This window comes from Spermophilus citellus (genome assembly GCF_964194105.1).
Source record: "Spermophilus citellus genome assembly, chromosome: 2".
Classification (NCBI taxonomy): domain Eukaryota; kingdom Metazoa; phylum Chordata; class Mammalia; order Rodentia; family Sciuridae; genus Spermophilus; species Spermophilus citellus.
Genome location: NC_138183.1, coordinates 225,125,667 through 225,143,814, shown reverse-complemented (window position 1 = coordinate 225,143,814; position 18,148 = coordinate 225,125,667). Strand labels below are relative to the sequence as shown.

At 32.8% G+C, this 18,148-nt stretch overlaps 1 protein-coding gene across 1 annotated transcript in view; it reads left to right on the top strand.

Moving 5' to 3' along the window:
* Positions 1–18,148, top strand: part of CCDC73 (coiled-coil domain containing 73) — a 141,399-nt gene that overhangs the window by 49,692 nt on the left and 73,559 nt on the right. Inside the window, exons 3-5 of the mRNA XM_081279380.1 lie at positions 4,849–4,920; positions 7,123–7,158; positions 8,585–8,659. Of these exons, the coding sequence (XP_081135506.1) occupies positions 4,849–4,920; positions 7,123–7,158; positions 8,585–8,659 (183 nt within the window). The remainder of the gene's footprint in view (positions 1–4,848; positions 4,921–7,122; positions 7,159–8,584; positions 8,660–18,148) is intronic.

Here is an 18,148-nt window from a genome sequence, read left to right as displayed (position 1 = left end):
ATAGAAAAAGAGGGAGTACTTCCAAACTCATTCTGTGAGGCCAGTATCACCCCGATTCCAAAACCAGGCAAAGACACATCAAAGAAAGAAAACTTCAGATCAATATCTCTAATGAACATAGATGCAAAAATTCTCAATAAAATTTTGGAAAATCAAATACAAAAACTCATCAAAAAAGATAGTGTACCACGATCAAGTGGGATTCACCCCAGGGATGCAAGGTTATTTCAACATATGGCAATCAATAAATGTAATTCATCACATCAATAGACTTAAAAGATAAGAATCATATGATCATCTCAATAGATGCAGAAAAAGTATTCAACAAAATACAGCACCCCTTCAAGTTCAAAACACTAGAAAAACTAGGGATAACAGGAACATGTGTCAACATTGTAAAAGCTATCTATGCTAAGTCCCAGGCCAACATCATTCTAAATGGAGAAAAATTGAAAGCATTCCCTCTAAAAATTGGAACAAGACAGGGACGCACTCTTTTACCACTTCTGTTTAACATAGTTCTTAAAACACTGGCTGGAACAATTAGACAGATGAAAGAAATTAAAGTGAAACAGGAAAAGAAGAGCTCAATCTAACACTATTTGCCGAAGGTATTATTCTATACTTAGAAGACCCAAAAAATTCCACCAGAAAACTTGTAGAACTAGTAAATGAATTCAGCAAAGTAGCAGGATATAAAACCAATACTCATAAATCAAAGGCATTTCTGTATATCAGTGACAAATCCTCTGAAAGGAAAACAAGTAAAACTTCCCCATTTATAATAGCCTCAAAAAAAATTAGGACTTAACCTAACAAAAGAGGTGCAAGACCTCTATAATGGAAACTACAGAATGCTAAATAAAGAAATTAAAGAAGACCTTACAAGATGGAAAGATCTCCCTTGTTCTTGGATAGGCAGAATTAATATTGTCAAAATGATGATACTACCAAAAGCATTATACAGATTTAATGTAATTCCACTCAAAATCCCAATGATATTCCTCATAGAAATAGAAAAAGCAGTCATGACATTCATCTGGAAAAATAAGAGACCCAGAATAGCTAAAGCAATTTTTAGCAAGAAGAGTGAAGCAGGTGAAATCACTATACCAGATCTTAAACTACACTACAGAGCCATAGTAGACCAATGGTACAGAATAGAGGACATAGAGACTAACCCACATAATTACATTTTATTAGACAAAGGCACCAAAAATATACATTGGAGAAAAGATAGCCTCTTCAAAGATGGTGCTGGGAAAACTGGAAATCCGTATGCGTCAAAAATGAAATTAAACCCCTATCTCTCCCCCTGCACAAAACTCAAAGTGGATTAAAGACTTAGGAATTAAACCAGAGACCCTGCATCTAGTAGAAGAAAAAGTAGGCCCAAATCTTCATCATGTGGGATTAGTCCCCTACTTCCTTAATAAGACTCCTATAGCTCAAGAATTAAAATCAAGAATTAATAAATGTGATGGATTCAAATGAAAAAGCTTCTTCTCAGCAAAAGAAATAATCTGTGAGGTGAATAGAGAGCCTACAGCTTGGGAGCAAATTTTTACCACTTGCACATCAGATAGAGCACTAATCTGTAGGGTATATAAAGAACTCAAAAAGCTAAACACCAAAAAAAACCCAAATAACCTAATCAACAAATGGGTCAAGGAACTAAGCAGACACTTCTCAGAAGATGATATACAGTCAATCAACAAATATATGAAAGAATGTTCAACATTTCTCTAACAATTAGAGAAATGCAAATCAAAACTTCTCTAAGATTTCATCTCTTTTTTATTAGTTGTTCAAAACATTACAAAGTTCTTGACATATCATATTTCATACATTTGATTCAAGTGGATTATGAACTCCCATTTTTACCCTATATACATAATGCAGATTCACATCGGTTACACATCCACTTTTTTACCTTCTGCCATACTAATGTATGTAGTATTCTGCTGCCTTTCTTAACCTCTACTTCCCCCCCCTCCCCTCCCCTTTCCTCCCCTCCCCTCCCTTCCCATCTTCTCTCCCTACCCCATCTACTGTAATTCATTTCTCTCTCTTGTTTTTTCCCCTTTCCCCTCACTTCCTCTTATATGTAATTTTGCATAACAATGAGGGTTTCCTTCCTTTACCATGCAATTTCCCTTCTCTCTCTCTTTCCCTCCCCATCTCATTCCAATCAGAATGCCAGCTATTAAGAATATAGACAATAATAACTGTTGGTGAGGATGTGGGGGGAAAAAGGCACACTTATACATTGCTGGTGGAACTACAAAATGGTGCAGCCAATATGGAAAGTAGAATGGAGATTCAGAAAACTTGGAATGAAAATACCTTTTGACCCAGGTATCCTACTCTTCACTCTATACCCAAAGGACGTAAAAACAGCATACCATAGGGACACAGCCACATCAATATTTATAGCAGCACAATTCACAATAGCTAAACAAATGGAAAAGGAAACCGTGGGCTATATACACAATGGAATATTACTCAGCATTAAAAGAGAATAAAATCATGGCAATTACAGGTAAATGGATAGAGTTGGAGAAGTAAGCCAGTCCCCCCAAAAAACCAAAGGCTGAATGTTTTCTCTAATGTGAATGCTGATCCATAATGGGGGTTGAGTGGGGAGCATGGGAGGAATGGAGGAACTTTAGATAGGGCAAAGGGGAGGGAGGAGAAGGGAGTGGGCATGGGAGTGGGAAAGATGATGGAATGAGATGGACATCATTACCCTAGGTACATATATGAAGACATGAATGATGTGACTCTACTTTGTGTACAACCAGAGACATGAAAAATTATGCTCTATATGTGTACTATGAATTGAAATGCATTCTGCTGTCATGTATAACAAATTAGAATAAATAAATTTTAAAAACCTGTTTTCCATTAAAATCCTTAGTTTTGTTGTATGTAAAATATCATATACATATATATGAATGTATTCATATATGTATACACACATATATGTGAATAACGTGTAAAAGTAAGATGTGGTATCATAAAGGAGAAAATAATATTTCTCATTTGGGGGTTCAAAGGTAACATTTACAAGGTGGAATAGGGTGAACATCAGGCATCAGAAATGCCCATTATATGAGTAACTCCTATAAATCTTTAATATTTAGAGAAATATCTCTTTGTAAGTTTGAGGATAAAGTGAGAAATTGATTTCCTCCCAAAACAATATCATTGATTTGCCTACTTGATATATTCCTTTTTCTTTTTCTGGTCTGGAGATTGAACTTGGACACTCTACCAACTAAACAACACCCTCAGCCCTTTTTATTTTTATTTTTTTTTGAGATAGGGTCTTATTAAGTTGCCCAGGCTGACTTCAAATTTGAGATCCTCCTGGCTCAACCTCCCAGGTAGCTGGGATTATAGGTGTGCATCACTGTACTTGGCTTATCTAAAGGTTTTCTAAATCTGTTTCCTAGGAAGTTGGAAATTTTCTAAGTAATTTTTGCTTCACATTTGTCATCTGGGAATATGAACCAATTGACGTAGATCTGGGAAAGGCAGTATTATTTTTTAAAAAATTAACTTTGGAAACTTAAATATTTTAAAGTAATTAGGAAGTTCATAAAAACAAAAGGCATAAAATAAAAATTTTATCACAGTATAATACATGGCTCAGTATTAAATAATAATTACAGAGTCATAACAGTGTAAATATTGACTATTGATTTCAGGCATAATTTTGATATAACTGTTGGAAGACTAGGAGAAAATGTGGAGTAATAGTTATATAAGAAAGCTAGACTTGCAACACAACAGGAGGTCAAAGAAAAAATTTTAAAATTGCCAAGTCAATGCATTATGTAGAAATTGTGAAGTAAATAAGAAAAGTGGTTGCCACTTAGACGTATTTTTTAAATGATGAGAATTATTGATTTTTATAAAAATAGAAGAAAATGTTAAAATTATCTTGAATCTAAAGGACAAAACATATAACTTCCACCAAAGGAGGGAGCAAGAAACGGACCATATATGTGCATTTTTTTTTTAAAAAAAAGGTCCTGAGATAGCTTTGGTTATGCAAAAGAAAAGAAAAAAAAGAAAAGAAAAAAAAAGTTATTTCAGTTACTTTCAAGTCATATACGTTGCCATGTGAATGTTTGTGCTCAGATAATAAAATTGATTTCTCTAGAAATCCTAAGACCATAGTCTATTTGTGTACTAGAATTTTTAATTTTAATATCTTTGGTTAAAAGGTATTTTGTTTTTTTTTTTCAGGTAAGTTATTTCTTTAATAAGGTGATTTGAAAATTGCATGTTTTTAAAATTATATTTTGATTTTTCTTTTTTTATTTAATTGAATTTATTTTTTTAAATACACAATAGTGGAATGCATTATAATTCTTTTTTTTATTGGTTGTTCACAACATTACAAAGCTCTTGACATATCATACTTCATACATTAGATTGAAGTGGGTTATGAACCCCCAATTTTACCCCAAATGCAGATTGCAGAATCACGTCGGTTACACATCCACAATTTTACATAATGCCCTATTAGTAATTGTTGTATTCTGCTACCTTTCCTATCCCCTACTAAAAGGTATTTTCTTGAAGAAAGATTTGGAGCCAGGCATTCCAGAGTCTAAAAATTTTAAAAACAATGTGTTTTTATTGTGAAGAAGGAAGTGGAAGTAAAATTTTTACATAATGATTCCATGAGAAAAAAAACACATAAAATTGGTTTAAAGTTGCATTTCAAGAGGATAAAAATGCAATGTGTTTAAATTAAGCTGTGGACCAAATTAAGATTTAAGCAGACGAGGTTATAAGAATTTGTGTTTTGACTTCTCATAATTTTTTAAATAGGAAACTCTTCAGAGTCAAAAGGAAGCATTAGTGAAGCAACACAAAGAAGCAATGGAAATTTTTAAAAAGCAGGTATTTTAGACACTATAATGCACTTCCTCCCTTTTGCATGAATATGAAGGCAGGGTTTTCTCCAGACTCCTGGAAGACAAGAAGGAGAAAAGGGTATTATGAGGAGTAATAATTGAATAGCTACTTTAAATCATGACTGATAATAAAGAGTGTTTGGGAAAAATGTTTTCTCAGAGATGGAGATGTACTTTCATTTCTTCTAAATAATTTAGGTGAATGATGTGCATGAATTCTTATTTCTTTTCCTTTTCCTCTTTCTTTTGTTAGAGTATCTTGGAATCTTACCTTTTCCACTTTCCTCCTTTACTAAAGTCAGTCATAATACTGGCTGAGATGCAAATAAGGAGATATAAAGGATGAGAGGTGATTACCATGCACAGAATCTTCCATAAATTCAACCAACTTAAAGTAACTAATGAAATAAATAAGAAAAAAAAAAACAAAAGAAAAATATTTTAAAGGAATGAATAGCAGCACTTTTTTAGTTAATTTGAATTCTTAGGTCTTCTTGACTGCTTCAAATTTCTCTTTAGTCCGTAGCTAGAAAATATTAGTTTAAAAAATATGCTCATTCAAAATAAATTAGCCTCTGGAAGTTTTTCCTTTTATCCCACTATCTTCATTTGTACTTCCTTTTCCTTCCTTCCTTTGTTGTCTTCATCTTTATGCAGTGTCTGTTTAGAGAAAGAAATGTACCTAAAGAATAAACCTATAAAAGCTATATCACTAGTGTGTTATGGTTATTGATGATTTACACATTAGTTTGAATTTGTTTAAACAAATAATGAACTTTATTCCTTCAATCTGAAATAGGTCTCATCAAATTTATGAGAATTTTAATTGAAGGGTATGGAAGCAGAAGCCAAAAAAGTATCTTAGTATTCTCTAGGAGAGAACAAATAGAACAAATGTACATCTCTGCTATCACAAGGGACTTGGAAAAGAAAAGAACACACAGTTATCTGAAGGTTAGGGAGAAAGTGCTCTTGAGTTTCCACTGGGGTGGGACCCAAGGTCTTAAGCACGCTAGGCGAGTACTGAGCAGAATCCCCCGCCTTATGTTTGTTTTAAATAAATAATTCTTGAATGTAAGGAGTGTGGAAAAGGAGATAGGAACATTTCAAAGAAAAAATTTATTTTTTGACAATTTTGCTAAGTATCCTTGTGCTACTTAGAATATTTCTTTTTTAAAATTTTTATTCTAATTTGTTATATATGACAGCAGAATGCATTATAATTCATATTATACATAAGAGCACAATTTTTCATATCTCTGGTTGTATACAAAGTATATTCACATCTTTTGTGTTTTCATGCATGTACTTAAGGTCACGATGTCCATCTCATTCCACCATCTTTTTTACCCCCTTTCCCCCTCCCTTCATCACCCTCCCCTTTTCCCTATCTAGAGTTTGTCTATTCCTCCCAACCCCAGTATGAATCAGCCTCCTTATATCAGAGAAAACATTCAGTATTTGTTTTTTTGGGATTGGCTAACTTCACTTAGCATTACCTTCTCCAACTCCGTCCATTTACCTGCAAATGCCATGATTTTATTATCTTTTATTGCTGAGTAATATAGAATATTTCATTATTGTCCTTTGATATGTGTTTTTCAGTTTTTTGTTTTAAAATGTCATTATTTTAAAAAGTCATCATTTCACTATCATATGCATTTAAAATTTTTTCAGAGCACAAATACTGTCTGCAAATAAAAATTGTAATGATTTCATAAAATTATACCTTCAGAAAAGTACACATGCTATTATTTAGGAGTAGATGATGATATATTCAGACATTTAAGGAAATTTCTAAAGGGGAAAATGAAACTTTGAAGGGTTATTGATGTCTCTAGGTGAGATTAAATTGTTCACTTATTTTGTTGACTGTCTTTTCCTCTCTTTTCTATCTTTTTTTTTTTTTAGTTGTCAATGGACCTTTATTTTTATTTATTTTTATGTGGTGCTGAGAATCGAACCCACTGCCTCACACATGCTAGGCAAGCGCTCTACCTCTCAGCTACAACCCCAGCCCTCTCTTTTGTATCTTTATTATTTTATTTTCTAGATGTAAAAATGACATATTCATATTATATTAAATTCAAACAATACAGAAATATGAAATGTTTCTGTAATCCTATTAACCAGCAGAAATTACTGTTACTCTTTTACTTATCTGTATCTTAATTTTAAAAATTATCAGTTGCAAATGAAGATGTATGCCTTGGAAGAAGAAAAGGTATTTATTAATTTTTAAAATAATTTAAAGCATATGTAAATGAATTAAATTTTCAGTTATTCACTATAGTAGAAAACAGCCTTGGTAATAAACTAATGGGGGAGAATGTTGATTGCTTAAAATCCTAGAAACGGAAAGAACCCAAATAATTACATTATTTGACCTCTGTCATTTTACAATTGAGAAGACTGAGGCTCAATGAAGATATAATGATTTGCTATGGCAAAGTTGGGAATTTCAACCCCCAAATTAATGTTTGTTCCACTCTACTGCAATGTTCTAATGTTTTTAGTGCTTTTTCAATGTATTTATTTAGTGCTTTTTCAATGTTCTTTAAAACACATTGAAATGACTTGTACTTGAGTGCAGACCAACCTGGAAAGGAGAAATGATTCCCAAATGTAGAAACTAACCAGGTGCTAGATATTTTCTCTAGCTGTTTGTTAGTTAATACATATTTTTATTATGCTTATGAGCATACAGTTTGCTGTTTTAATAATTATAGCTGAGTATTTTTAGCAAAAAAAATTTAAATTTAAAAAAATTTCCCCATCCTTATATTCATAATATAATATAAATGTACCTGTACTTTATTAGTTAGAATACAATCAAATCTCTGTATCCACAGTTTTGCATCCACAGGTTCAACCAACTGCTGGTTGGAAATATCAGGAAAGAAAAAATTGAGTGTACTAGACATGTACAGATTTTTTTCTTGTTTTCTATAAGCAGTACAGTATAACAAACATTTGCATAGTATTTACATTGTATTAGGTATTATAAGTGATCTAGATTTAAGATATATAGGAGGACATGTGTAGGTTGTATGTGAATATGAACACTAGGCTTTTTTTTTTTTTGGATAGGTTACATCCCAGCTGTTCTTTATTTTTTATTTTGAGACAGGGTCTTGCTAAGTTGCTTAGGGCCTCATTAAGTTGCTGAGGCTACCTTTGAACTTTCAAGCCTTTTGCCTCAGTGTCCTGAGTTGCTGGGATTATAGACATGTGCAATCATGCCAGGCTACTATTTTATTTTATTTAAGTGACTTGAGAATCCTTAGGTTCTGGTATTCATGTTGTTCTTGAAACCAACTCCTTGCATATTCTGTGAGATGATTGTATATTTATTCTAACTGCAAGAATTAAATAATTATATAGTATCTCAAAGTTCTATGAATGTTATCTTGATAAAATGATTAGTCATTATAATGAGATATTTCATTTTATGATCATTATACTCATGCAAAAGCCTTATTTTTTAATATTTTTGAAGCCATTAGAAATATATTTTGTCGTGCAGATACAACTTAAAAGCCTATGAAGTATTAGATTTAAGTTACAAATTTTGGTTCTTGAGCTATTATATTTCCTCCTTTTATAATATTTACATTAGAAAGTATTAAAATATAGTTTTTTACTTAAAGGGAAAATATCAACTTGCTGCAGAAATAAAAGAAAAAGAAATAGAAGGATTGAAGGAAACATTAAAAGCATTACAGGTAAAGTAACAGTACTACTTAAAAAGTAATTTGATATTTTATTGTTGTTTTTAGTAAAACATCATTAAACATGTAATTTAGCAAAGCAAAGCTGAAAATTCGTACTATATATTTTACATAGTTTAGTACTTTATTTTCCCAAGAGACTTAAATTTCAAATTAGTATCTTTGCTTCATCATCTTTTATTTTTTAAAAATACTGAATTACTTTTACTATTTTTTTCTTGTGTGTGTGTGTATGTGTGTGTTTTACTGAGGGTTGAACCTAGGGGAACATTACTACTAAACTACACCCCAGCCCTTTTTATTTTTTCATTTTGGGACAGGGTCTCACTAAGTTGCCATGGCTGGCCTTGAACTTGCAATCCTCCTGCCTCAGCTTCCCTTGTTCCTGAGACTACAAATGTGTGCCACTGCACCCAGCTCACTATTTCTTATAGTAATAAAGCTGGAGTCTTTTAAAACACTTTTCACATGAGAAAAACAAGTAAATTCCATATATTTTAATTTACCCATGGTCCTTAAAAGTTAAAATAGTGCTAATTGAATTTTTATCATGTGCTAATAAGTATTGTGCTTATTTTCTACAAATATAGGCTAGGAAACATCACCTTTGCTCTTATGTTGGTCACAGTCTCTTGGAAAATACAGAAATATTTAACTAATGATAATACATTCAGTGTGTTTATTGAAGGTCTACTATGTGCCAGACAGTTTTCTTAGCACCAAGGATATAGTGATGAGTAGAAAAAATAATCATTTCCCTTCTGGAACATCCAAAAAAATATAATGAAGAGTGAATAAAGATCATTGGTAAAGGGTATACTCTCATGATTTCAAAATATTACCCTATAGATAACACTAATTACAAAGAGCAAAATATAAATTTTCACAGTGGAAGGATCCTGAAGTTCATCACCTTAACCAAGTGATCAAATGCAGCATTGTTAATAATATTATGCCAATCTTACTGGAGTGAGATGGTATCTTAGGGTGGTTTTGATTTGCATTTCTCTGACTGCTAGAGATGGTGAGCATTTTTTCATGTATTTGTTGATTGATTGTATATCCTCCTCTGAGAAGTGTCTGTTCAGGTCCTTGGCCCATTTGTTGATTGGGTTATTTGTTATCTTATTGTCTAATTTTTTGAGTTCTTTGTATACTCTGGATATTAGGGCTCTATCTGAAGTGTGAGGAGTAAAAATTTGTTCCCAGGATGTAGGCTGCCTATTTACCTCTCTTATTGTTTCTCTTGCTGAGAAAAAACTTTTTAGTTTAAGTAAGTCCCATTTGTTGATTCTTGTTATTAACTCTTGTGCTATGGGTGTCCTATTAAGGAATTTGGAGCCTGACCCCACAATATGTAGATCGTAGCCAACTTTTTCTTCTATCAGATGCAGTGTCTCTGATTTGATATCTAGCTCCCTGATCCATTTTGAGTTGACTTTTGTGCATGGCGAGAGAAAGGGTCTCAGCTTCATTTTGTTGCATATGGATTTCCAGTTTTCCCAACACCATTTGTTGAAGATGCTATCCTTCCTCCATTGCATGCTTTTAGCCCCTTTATCAAATATAAGATAGTTGTAGCTTTGTGGATTAGTCTCTGTGTCCTCTATTCTGTACCATTGGTCCACCTGCCTGTTTTGGTACCAGTACCATGCTGTTTTTGTCACTGTTGCTCTGTAATATAGTTTGAAATCTGGTATTGCTATACCGCCTGATTCACACTTCCTGCTTAGAATTGCTTTTGCTATTCTGGGTCTTTTATTTTTCCATATGAATTTCATGATTGCTTTATCTATTTCTACAAGAAATGCCGTTGGGATTTTGATTGGCATTGAATTAAACCTATAGAGAACTTTTGGTAATATCGCCATTTTGATGATGTTAGTTCTGCCTATCCATGAACAGGGTATATTTTTCCATCTTCTAAGATCTTCTTCTACTTCTCTCTTTAGGGTCCTGTAGTTTTCATTGTATAAATCTTTCACCTCTTTTGTTAGGTTGATTCCCAAGTATTTTATTTTTTTTTGAGGATATTGTGAATGGAGTGTTTTTCCTCATTTCCGTTTCAGAAGTTTTGTCGCTGATATACAGAAATACCTTTGATTTATGGGTGTTGATTTTATATCCTGCCACTTTGCTATACCATCTCACTCCAGTAATATTGGCAGCCACTATGAAGTCAAACAACAACAAGTGCTGGCGAGAATGTGGAGAAAAGGGTACACTTGTACATTGCTGGTGGGACTGCAAATTGGTGTGGCCAATTTGGAAAGCAGTTTGGAGATTCCTGGGAAAGCTGGGAATGGAACCACCATTTGACCCTGCTATTGCCCTTCTCGGACTATTCCCTGAAGACCTTAAAAGAGCATGCTACAGGGATACTGCCACATTGATGTTCATAGCAGCACAATTCACAATAGCTAGACTGTGGAACCAACCCAGATGCCCTTCAATAGATGAATGGATAAAAAAAATGTGGCATCTATACACAATGGAGTACTATGCAGCAATAAAAAATGACAAAATCATAGAATTTGCAGGGAAATGGATGGCACTAGAGCAGATTATGCTTAGTGAAGCTAGCCAATCCCTAAAAAACAAATACCAAATGTCTTCTTTGATATAATGAGAGCAACTATGAACAGAGCAGGGAGGAAGAGCAGGAAGAAAAGATTAACATTAAACAGAGACATGAGATGGGAGGGAAAGGGAGAGAAAAGGGAAATTGCATGGAAATGAAGGGAGACCCTCATTGCTATACAAAATTACATATAAGAGGTTGTGAGGGGAATGGGAAAATAAACAAGGAGAGAAATGAATTACAGTAGGTGGGGTAGAGAGAGAAGATGGGAGGGGAGGGGAGGGGGGATAGTAGGGGATAGGAAAGGTAGCAGAATACAACAATTACTAATAGGGCATTATGTAAAATTGTGGATGTGTAACCGACGTGATTCTGCAATCTGCATTTGGGGTAAAATTGGGGGTTCATAATCCACTTCAATCTAATGTATGAAATATGATATGTCAAGAGCTTTGTAATGTTGTGAACAACCAATAAAAAAATAAAATTAAATTAAAAAAAGAGAAAAAAAATAATATTATGCAGTAAGAGGCACAAAAATTTACCGATATAATATAAATATTTTTGGTACCAGGGATTGAACTCAGGGGCACTCAGCTACTGAGCCACATCACCAGGCCTTTTAGAGACAGGGTCTCACTGAGTTACTTAGCACCTTGCTGTTGCTGGGGCTGGCTTTGAACTTCCAGTCCTCCTGCCTCAGCCTCCCAAGCCACTGGGATTATAGGGATGTGTCACTATCCGGGGCCAGTGTAATTACCCTTTTACCAAAAAATTAACCTGAATCTAATACTGGAGAAACAATTAAACTCATAATGTGGGATATCCTATAATACAACTAACCTGGAATATTTTAAAAACTTCAGTGTCATAAAAAAAAACTTAAAGAAAAAAAGAAGGGTGAACTATTTTTGATTAAAAAGAATAAAAACAGATAACAACGAAGTGCAATATATGAACTTTCATTGGATCCATGCTCAGGGAAAAATATAGCCATAAAAATTAAGGGGCAATTGGGGAAACTTGAATAGTACTATATGAGTTGATATTGAGTTGTTAATTTTCTTAGGTGTATTATTGGTATTATGGTTATGCATGACAAAGTTTTTATTCTTAGACAATGCATGCTGAAGTATTTAAGTGTGAAGATTCCTGATGGCTGCAACTTATTTTCACATAGGTCAGGGAAAAATTATGTATGTATGAACACAAAGAAAGTATGGAAAATGTTAAAAGTTGGTGAATGTGGGAGAAGCTGGAGAAGATCATTCTTAGAAGAAAGATTGGGAGGTTTATTTTTTAGTTTGTCTCCTTTATAATTTTTATAATAGTTGCTCTAGTGGCTAAAAATGTGTATTTATATATGTATATGTGTATTTGCTGCAGTCTACTTCTAGCAACATTTTACTATTTTAGGTGGTGTGTAGAAATCTTAACACCATTTAGATCCTTACCCTTCATGCTTCCTGATATAACTGTCTTAATATTTCCTCTCTATACATTGAACATCATATCAATGTTATAATTTTTTCTTTCAATAGTCAAATGTAGCCAATGAACTCCAAGATAAATATTTTTAAGAAAAAGAATTTTTATTTTTTATTTATTTTATTTTTTTGAGAGAGAGAGAGAATTTTTTAATATTTATTTTTATTTATTTTTTATTTTTAGTTTTTCGGTGGACACAGCATCTTTGTTTGTATGTGGTGCTGAGAATCCAACCTGGGGCATGCATGCCAGGTGAGCGTGCTACCGCTTGAGCCACATCCCCAGCCCAGAAAAAGAATTTTTAAAAGTCAAGGAGGAAAGAATAACCTGTTTACCTAGATTTTTCATTCTCTATTCTTTGTTCCAAGGTCCCTCTATTTAATTTCTTTTATGTCTGAAGAAATTCTTTTAGCAGTTCTTTTACAACAAGTTTGCTGATAGCAGATTTTCTTAGTTTTCCTCATCTGAGAATTTCTTTATTTTGCCTTCATTCATGAAGAATTTTTATCTGGATATAAAATTCCATAATAATAAAAGTAATAAAAGGTATATCATTGGAAAGGAAAAAGCAAAACTGTTTTTGCAGACAAAATAGCCATCTTATAAAATCTGATACCACTTACAAAGAAGCTACTAAAACTAATGAATGAGTTTAGCAAGGTCACAGGATACTAGGTCAACACATCCAAACCAATTATATTTCAATTACAAAGCACAATCAAATTGAAAAGCAATTACAGCACAGTTTATGGACAACATTAAAACTAAGAGAATACTTAGGGGAAAATTTAACAAGATGCCATACTTGTACACTGAAAACTGTAAAACTGCCTAGAGAAAGTAAAGATCTAAATAAATGGTGAGATATAACATGATTATTATGAGTCAATATTTTTGTCTTTTTGTGTATGTGGTGCTGGGGATTAGAACCCAGGGCTTTGTGCATGCAAGGCAGGAACTCTACCAACTGAGCTACATCCCCAGCCTTAGTCAATATTTTAAAGATGTTTGCCTTTCTTTTTCTGTGAAGTACTTTTTTATGACTGTTTTTCTCTTGTTTTGTTGGATTTTTTACTTCCTATTTCCATGAATTCCTTATATTTCTATGAAATAAACCTTCTTTGTCTATTATATGAGTTTCAAACAGTTTTTCTCAGCTATTTATCTTTTGATTTTGTTTTTTGTTTGACTTTTTGTTTAATTCTTGCCTTAAAGTAAGATTCTCTTTTTATTTTTTTGGTTTTTGGAGTTTAAGACATGCAGGAAGGCCATTCACTACTCCAAGGTTATAAAGAATTTGCCCATGTTTTCTTGTATTACTCTGATGTGCTCAAATTTTACATTAGATATTTGATTTCTTGAAGTTTATCTTTGTTTAAGATATGTATCTAAGTTCATATTTTTCCAGATTATTATCCAATTGTTTTAACACTGTTTAGATACTCTTAATTTGAGATATTACACAATTTTTAAACATTTATTTTTTAGTTGTAGGTGGACACAGTACCTTTATTTTATTTTTATATGGTGCTGAGGATCAAACCCAGTGCCTTATGCATGTTAGGTGAGAGTTTCTTCCTCCGAGCCACAACCCCAGCCTTAGGCAATTATTAATATTGGATTTCTTTTGTTACATTGATATAACAAAGAAAAATAAATTAAATCACCAAAGTCAATGAACTCCAAGATAAATATTTTTAAGAAAAATATGAGAATGGATTCTCTGTCTCAGAATGAATAAGCTAAAAGATATTTGTGATGTAATAAATAATCCTTGTTGCAACAAAAGCAGAAGGTGATTATAATCTCTAGGAAAACCAGACATCTGTATTAGAAAGATAAAAAGCAAATTAAAATTTGGAATGTTTTTGAGCAATGTATGGAATATAAAAAGAGACAAAGCATTTAGGTCCTGACCTTAATAAAATAATCCTTCAAGTAGCACACTAGACTTATAAAGAAGGAAATGTAATATTAACACATTGTTGAGAACTGCACCAAACAATATATACATTGACTGTAATAATGTAAATATTATTGGTTTCCATTTTTAGAATTAACCTATAAGCAAAGCATGGAAGACATAATTATGATTACAGAATAAAACTTAAATATTTTTGAGATTCTCAATGTAAAAGTAACAGTGTGGCAGGAAGATGATGCTGATACCCAGCCATGTTCTTTCAAGTTGATGAAATCAGAGAGGTCCAAGTTTACTGTTTAAAGTTTATATATATAAAGTTTAATGATTCTTACCATACCTCAGATATACAATTCAAGATGATCCCAGTGGGTAAACTTTTTTCCTGCTTATTTGGAAAAAATTTTAAAAATCATTTCTTATAACTTGAGAAAACAAATTACCATTTTAGCTGTTAGGAAAACAAAAAGCAACACCCAATGTTAAGTTTTCTTAGTGTCTTGAACTAAGCATAACTTGCCTCTTATTTTGCCTAATTTCTTTTTTCTTGGTAAATGTTTAAAAACTATTACATCTTTTCTTACTGAAAAGTTGTCAGTAATGTTACCTTTAACATTAGTACTTCATTCTTTTAGCATTCCTTCTTAAATTATTTCAGTTCCTGGCATGCATACATATTTAATTATCTGAATAATATAGAGAGTATTTTCAAAGCAAAAGAAATCCCTTCATATGATTGACCTTTATAAGGGTTGTAAGAATTTTTTTTTTGCCTTATTCATAGTACTGGTAATATATAAGGTAACTCATGGTCTGCTAAACATGATACATTAGAACAATGAACATCTTTCTGATTCCCACTTCCCCTGCCCCCAAACTGAAGAAACTTAAGTTCCTGTTCAAGTAAGGAAGGATCTGATATAAATTCACTAGGCAGAGGAAAACTTTTTTTGGGGTGGCAATCCTAATGATTGAACTCAGGCCCTGGAACATGATAAGAGCTCTACCACTGAGCTTGTCCCCTTAGGCATAGGTGGGGAGGCAACTCTTACTTTTCTTTCTCCCTTTGCCCTTTCATCTCTTTCCCTACTATGTGCTAGGTACCAGAAATTAAAAAAAAAATCAGGCAGTGGCTTTTATTTTGGAGTGCATAATTAAGAGATCCTACTTACTGAATTCCAAAACAAATAGAAAACAAAAACCACATACCCCAAAATTGGCATTACTTTTGCTTTAATGGGAACGTATTCCATTTCTTGTGTGACACTTTGTTAATTGATTTCAGAGGGATGGGTTTAAAGCAGGACAACCTTTCTAACATCTCAAGTATGTGACTAAACTTTGCTTATAAAAATAATATGCCTAAAGAGCTAAGTAAAGATACTTTGCTGGTTGTCCTATAGATAGTAGGTAATATGTTTTTGCCTATGAATGACTTATTATATAGTTTTGTGACAAGATTCTTTCTTTTGGAGTTCCAATTTTCCTTTGGTTAAGATGAGGAAATTGAACTACATTAGCATTTTCCAAACAAGACCATTTGTGAAGCAATAACATATATACATTTTCTTCTCAAGATGACAGGAGTGAGCAAGTAGAACAAGCAGAAGAAGTATGAATAAGAGAGTGTAGGGAGAATATGGAAAAACTGAATTGAAAATAATGAATGAGATAGATGACCTTTACAGTATTATTATTTCATTATTTTGTCATTAAATATAAACTTTATAGGATTTGATACCAGTTCTTCTTACAGAACTGAAGCTTAATTTTATTAGGCCTTACCTAATCACACTGACAAAAGGGAACTAAATTTCCAGACCTTTGAGTGTATATTTATCTTTCCATAAAGAATTTTTAGGCATTTGAATGATTTTGTCATCTAGAGAAGAAGAGAAAGACATGTAACAACAAAACAAAGGTCTCAGAGTTGGGAAGGTGAAAAAAGCATCCTCATCAACAATGGTACTGGAACAATTGGACATTCTTATAGGAAAAAAAAAGATTCTAAATACAAACTTATATCCTTTACAACTCAAAATGGATCACAGACCAAAACTATAAAACTCCTAGAAGATAACATAGGAGAAAATCTAGATAATCAGAGGTTTGGTGATCACTTTTTGGATAAAAACACCAAAGGCATGATTCATGAAAGAACTGATAAGCTGGCCTTCATTAAAATTTAAAACTTCTCTTTGAAAATTACTGTCAAGAGAATGAAAGATAAGTCACTAAAAGAAAATATTTGCATTAGGTGCATGTGATAAAAGACTGCTATCTGAAATATAGGAAGAATTCTTGAAACTTAATAAGAAAACAACTCAAATAAAAAAAACCGGGTCAATGATCTTAATAGGCAACTCATCAAGGAAAATATACATACAGATAGTAAGTATATCAGCATATGAGAAGATGTTCCACAATATATATCATCAGGGAATCACCAAAAATACCACCACACACCAATTTGTTTTTTTTTTTTAAATTTTTTATTGATTATTTAAAGCATTACATAGCTCATGCCACACACCAATTTGAATGACCAAAATCTGGAAAACAGACACCACTCAATGTTGGTGAAAATGAGGAGCAACAGGGACTCTCATTTATTCCTGGTGGGAATGCAAAATAGTACAACAATGATGGCAGATAGTTTGGCTGTTTCTTACAAAAACAAACTCTTACCATATGATGCAGCAATCATGCTCCTTGGTATTTACTGAAAGTAGTTAAAAACTCATGTATATATAAAACGTGCATACAGGTATTTATAGTGGCTTTATTCATAATCCAAAACTTGGAAGCAACCAAGGTGTGTTTTAGTAGGTGAGTTGAGAAATAAACTGGTATATCCAGGCATTGGAATATATTCAGTGCTTAAAGAAATTAGCTACTAAGTTATGAAAAGACATGAGAAAAACTTAAATTTAAATAAGGCAGATGATCCTGCAATGCCTGTGTGATTCCAACCCTATGACATTCTGGAAAATGTAAAACTATGGAGACAATAAAAAGACCTGGGGTTGCCAGGGGTTAGGAAAGACGGAGGGATAAAAAAGCAGAGTACAAAGATTTTTAGGACAGTGAAAATACTCTGTGTGGTACTATAATTATAAATACATGTCATTATACATTTGTCCAAATCCATAGTCTGTATAACACCAAAAGTAAATGCTTGTATACATTGTGTATTTTGGGTGATAAAGATGTGTCAGTGTAGGTTCAGGAGTTGTAACAAATGTACCATTGTGGTGAGAGATGTAGATAGTGGGGAGTCTATGGGACATTTCTATACCTTCCTCTCAATTTTGCTGTAAAATAAGCTCTGAAAAACAACATTTAAAAAATATATTTATTTAGTTGTAGATGAACACACAGTATCTTTATTTATGTTTATGTGTTGCTGAGGATTGAACCCAGTGTCTCACACATGTGAGGCAAGCACTTTATCACTGAGCTACAGCCCCAGCCCCTGAAAACAATATTTTGA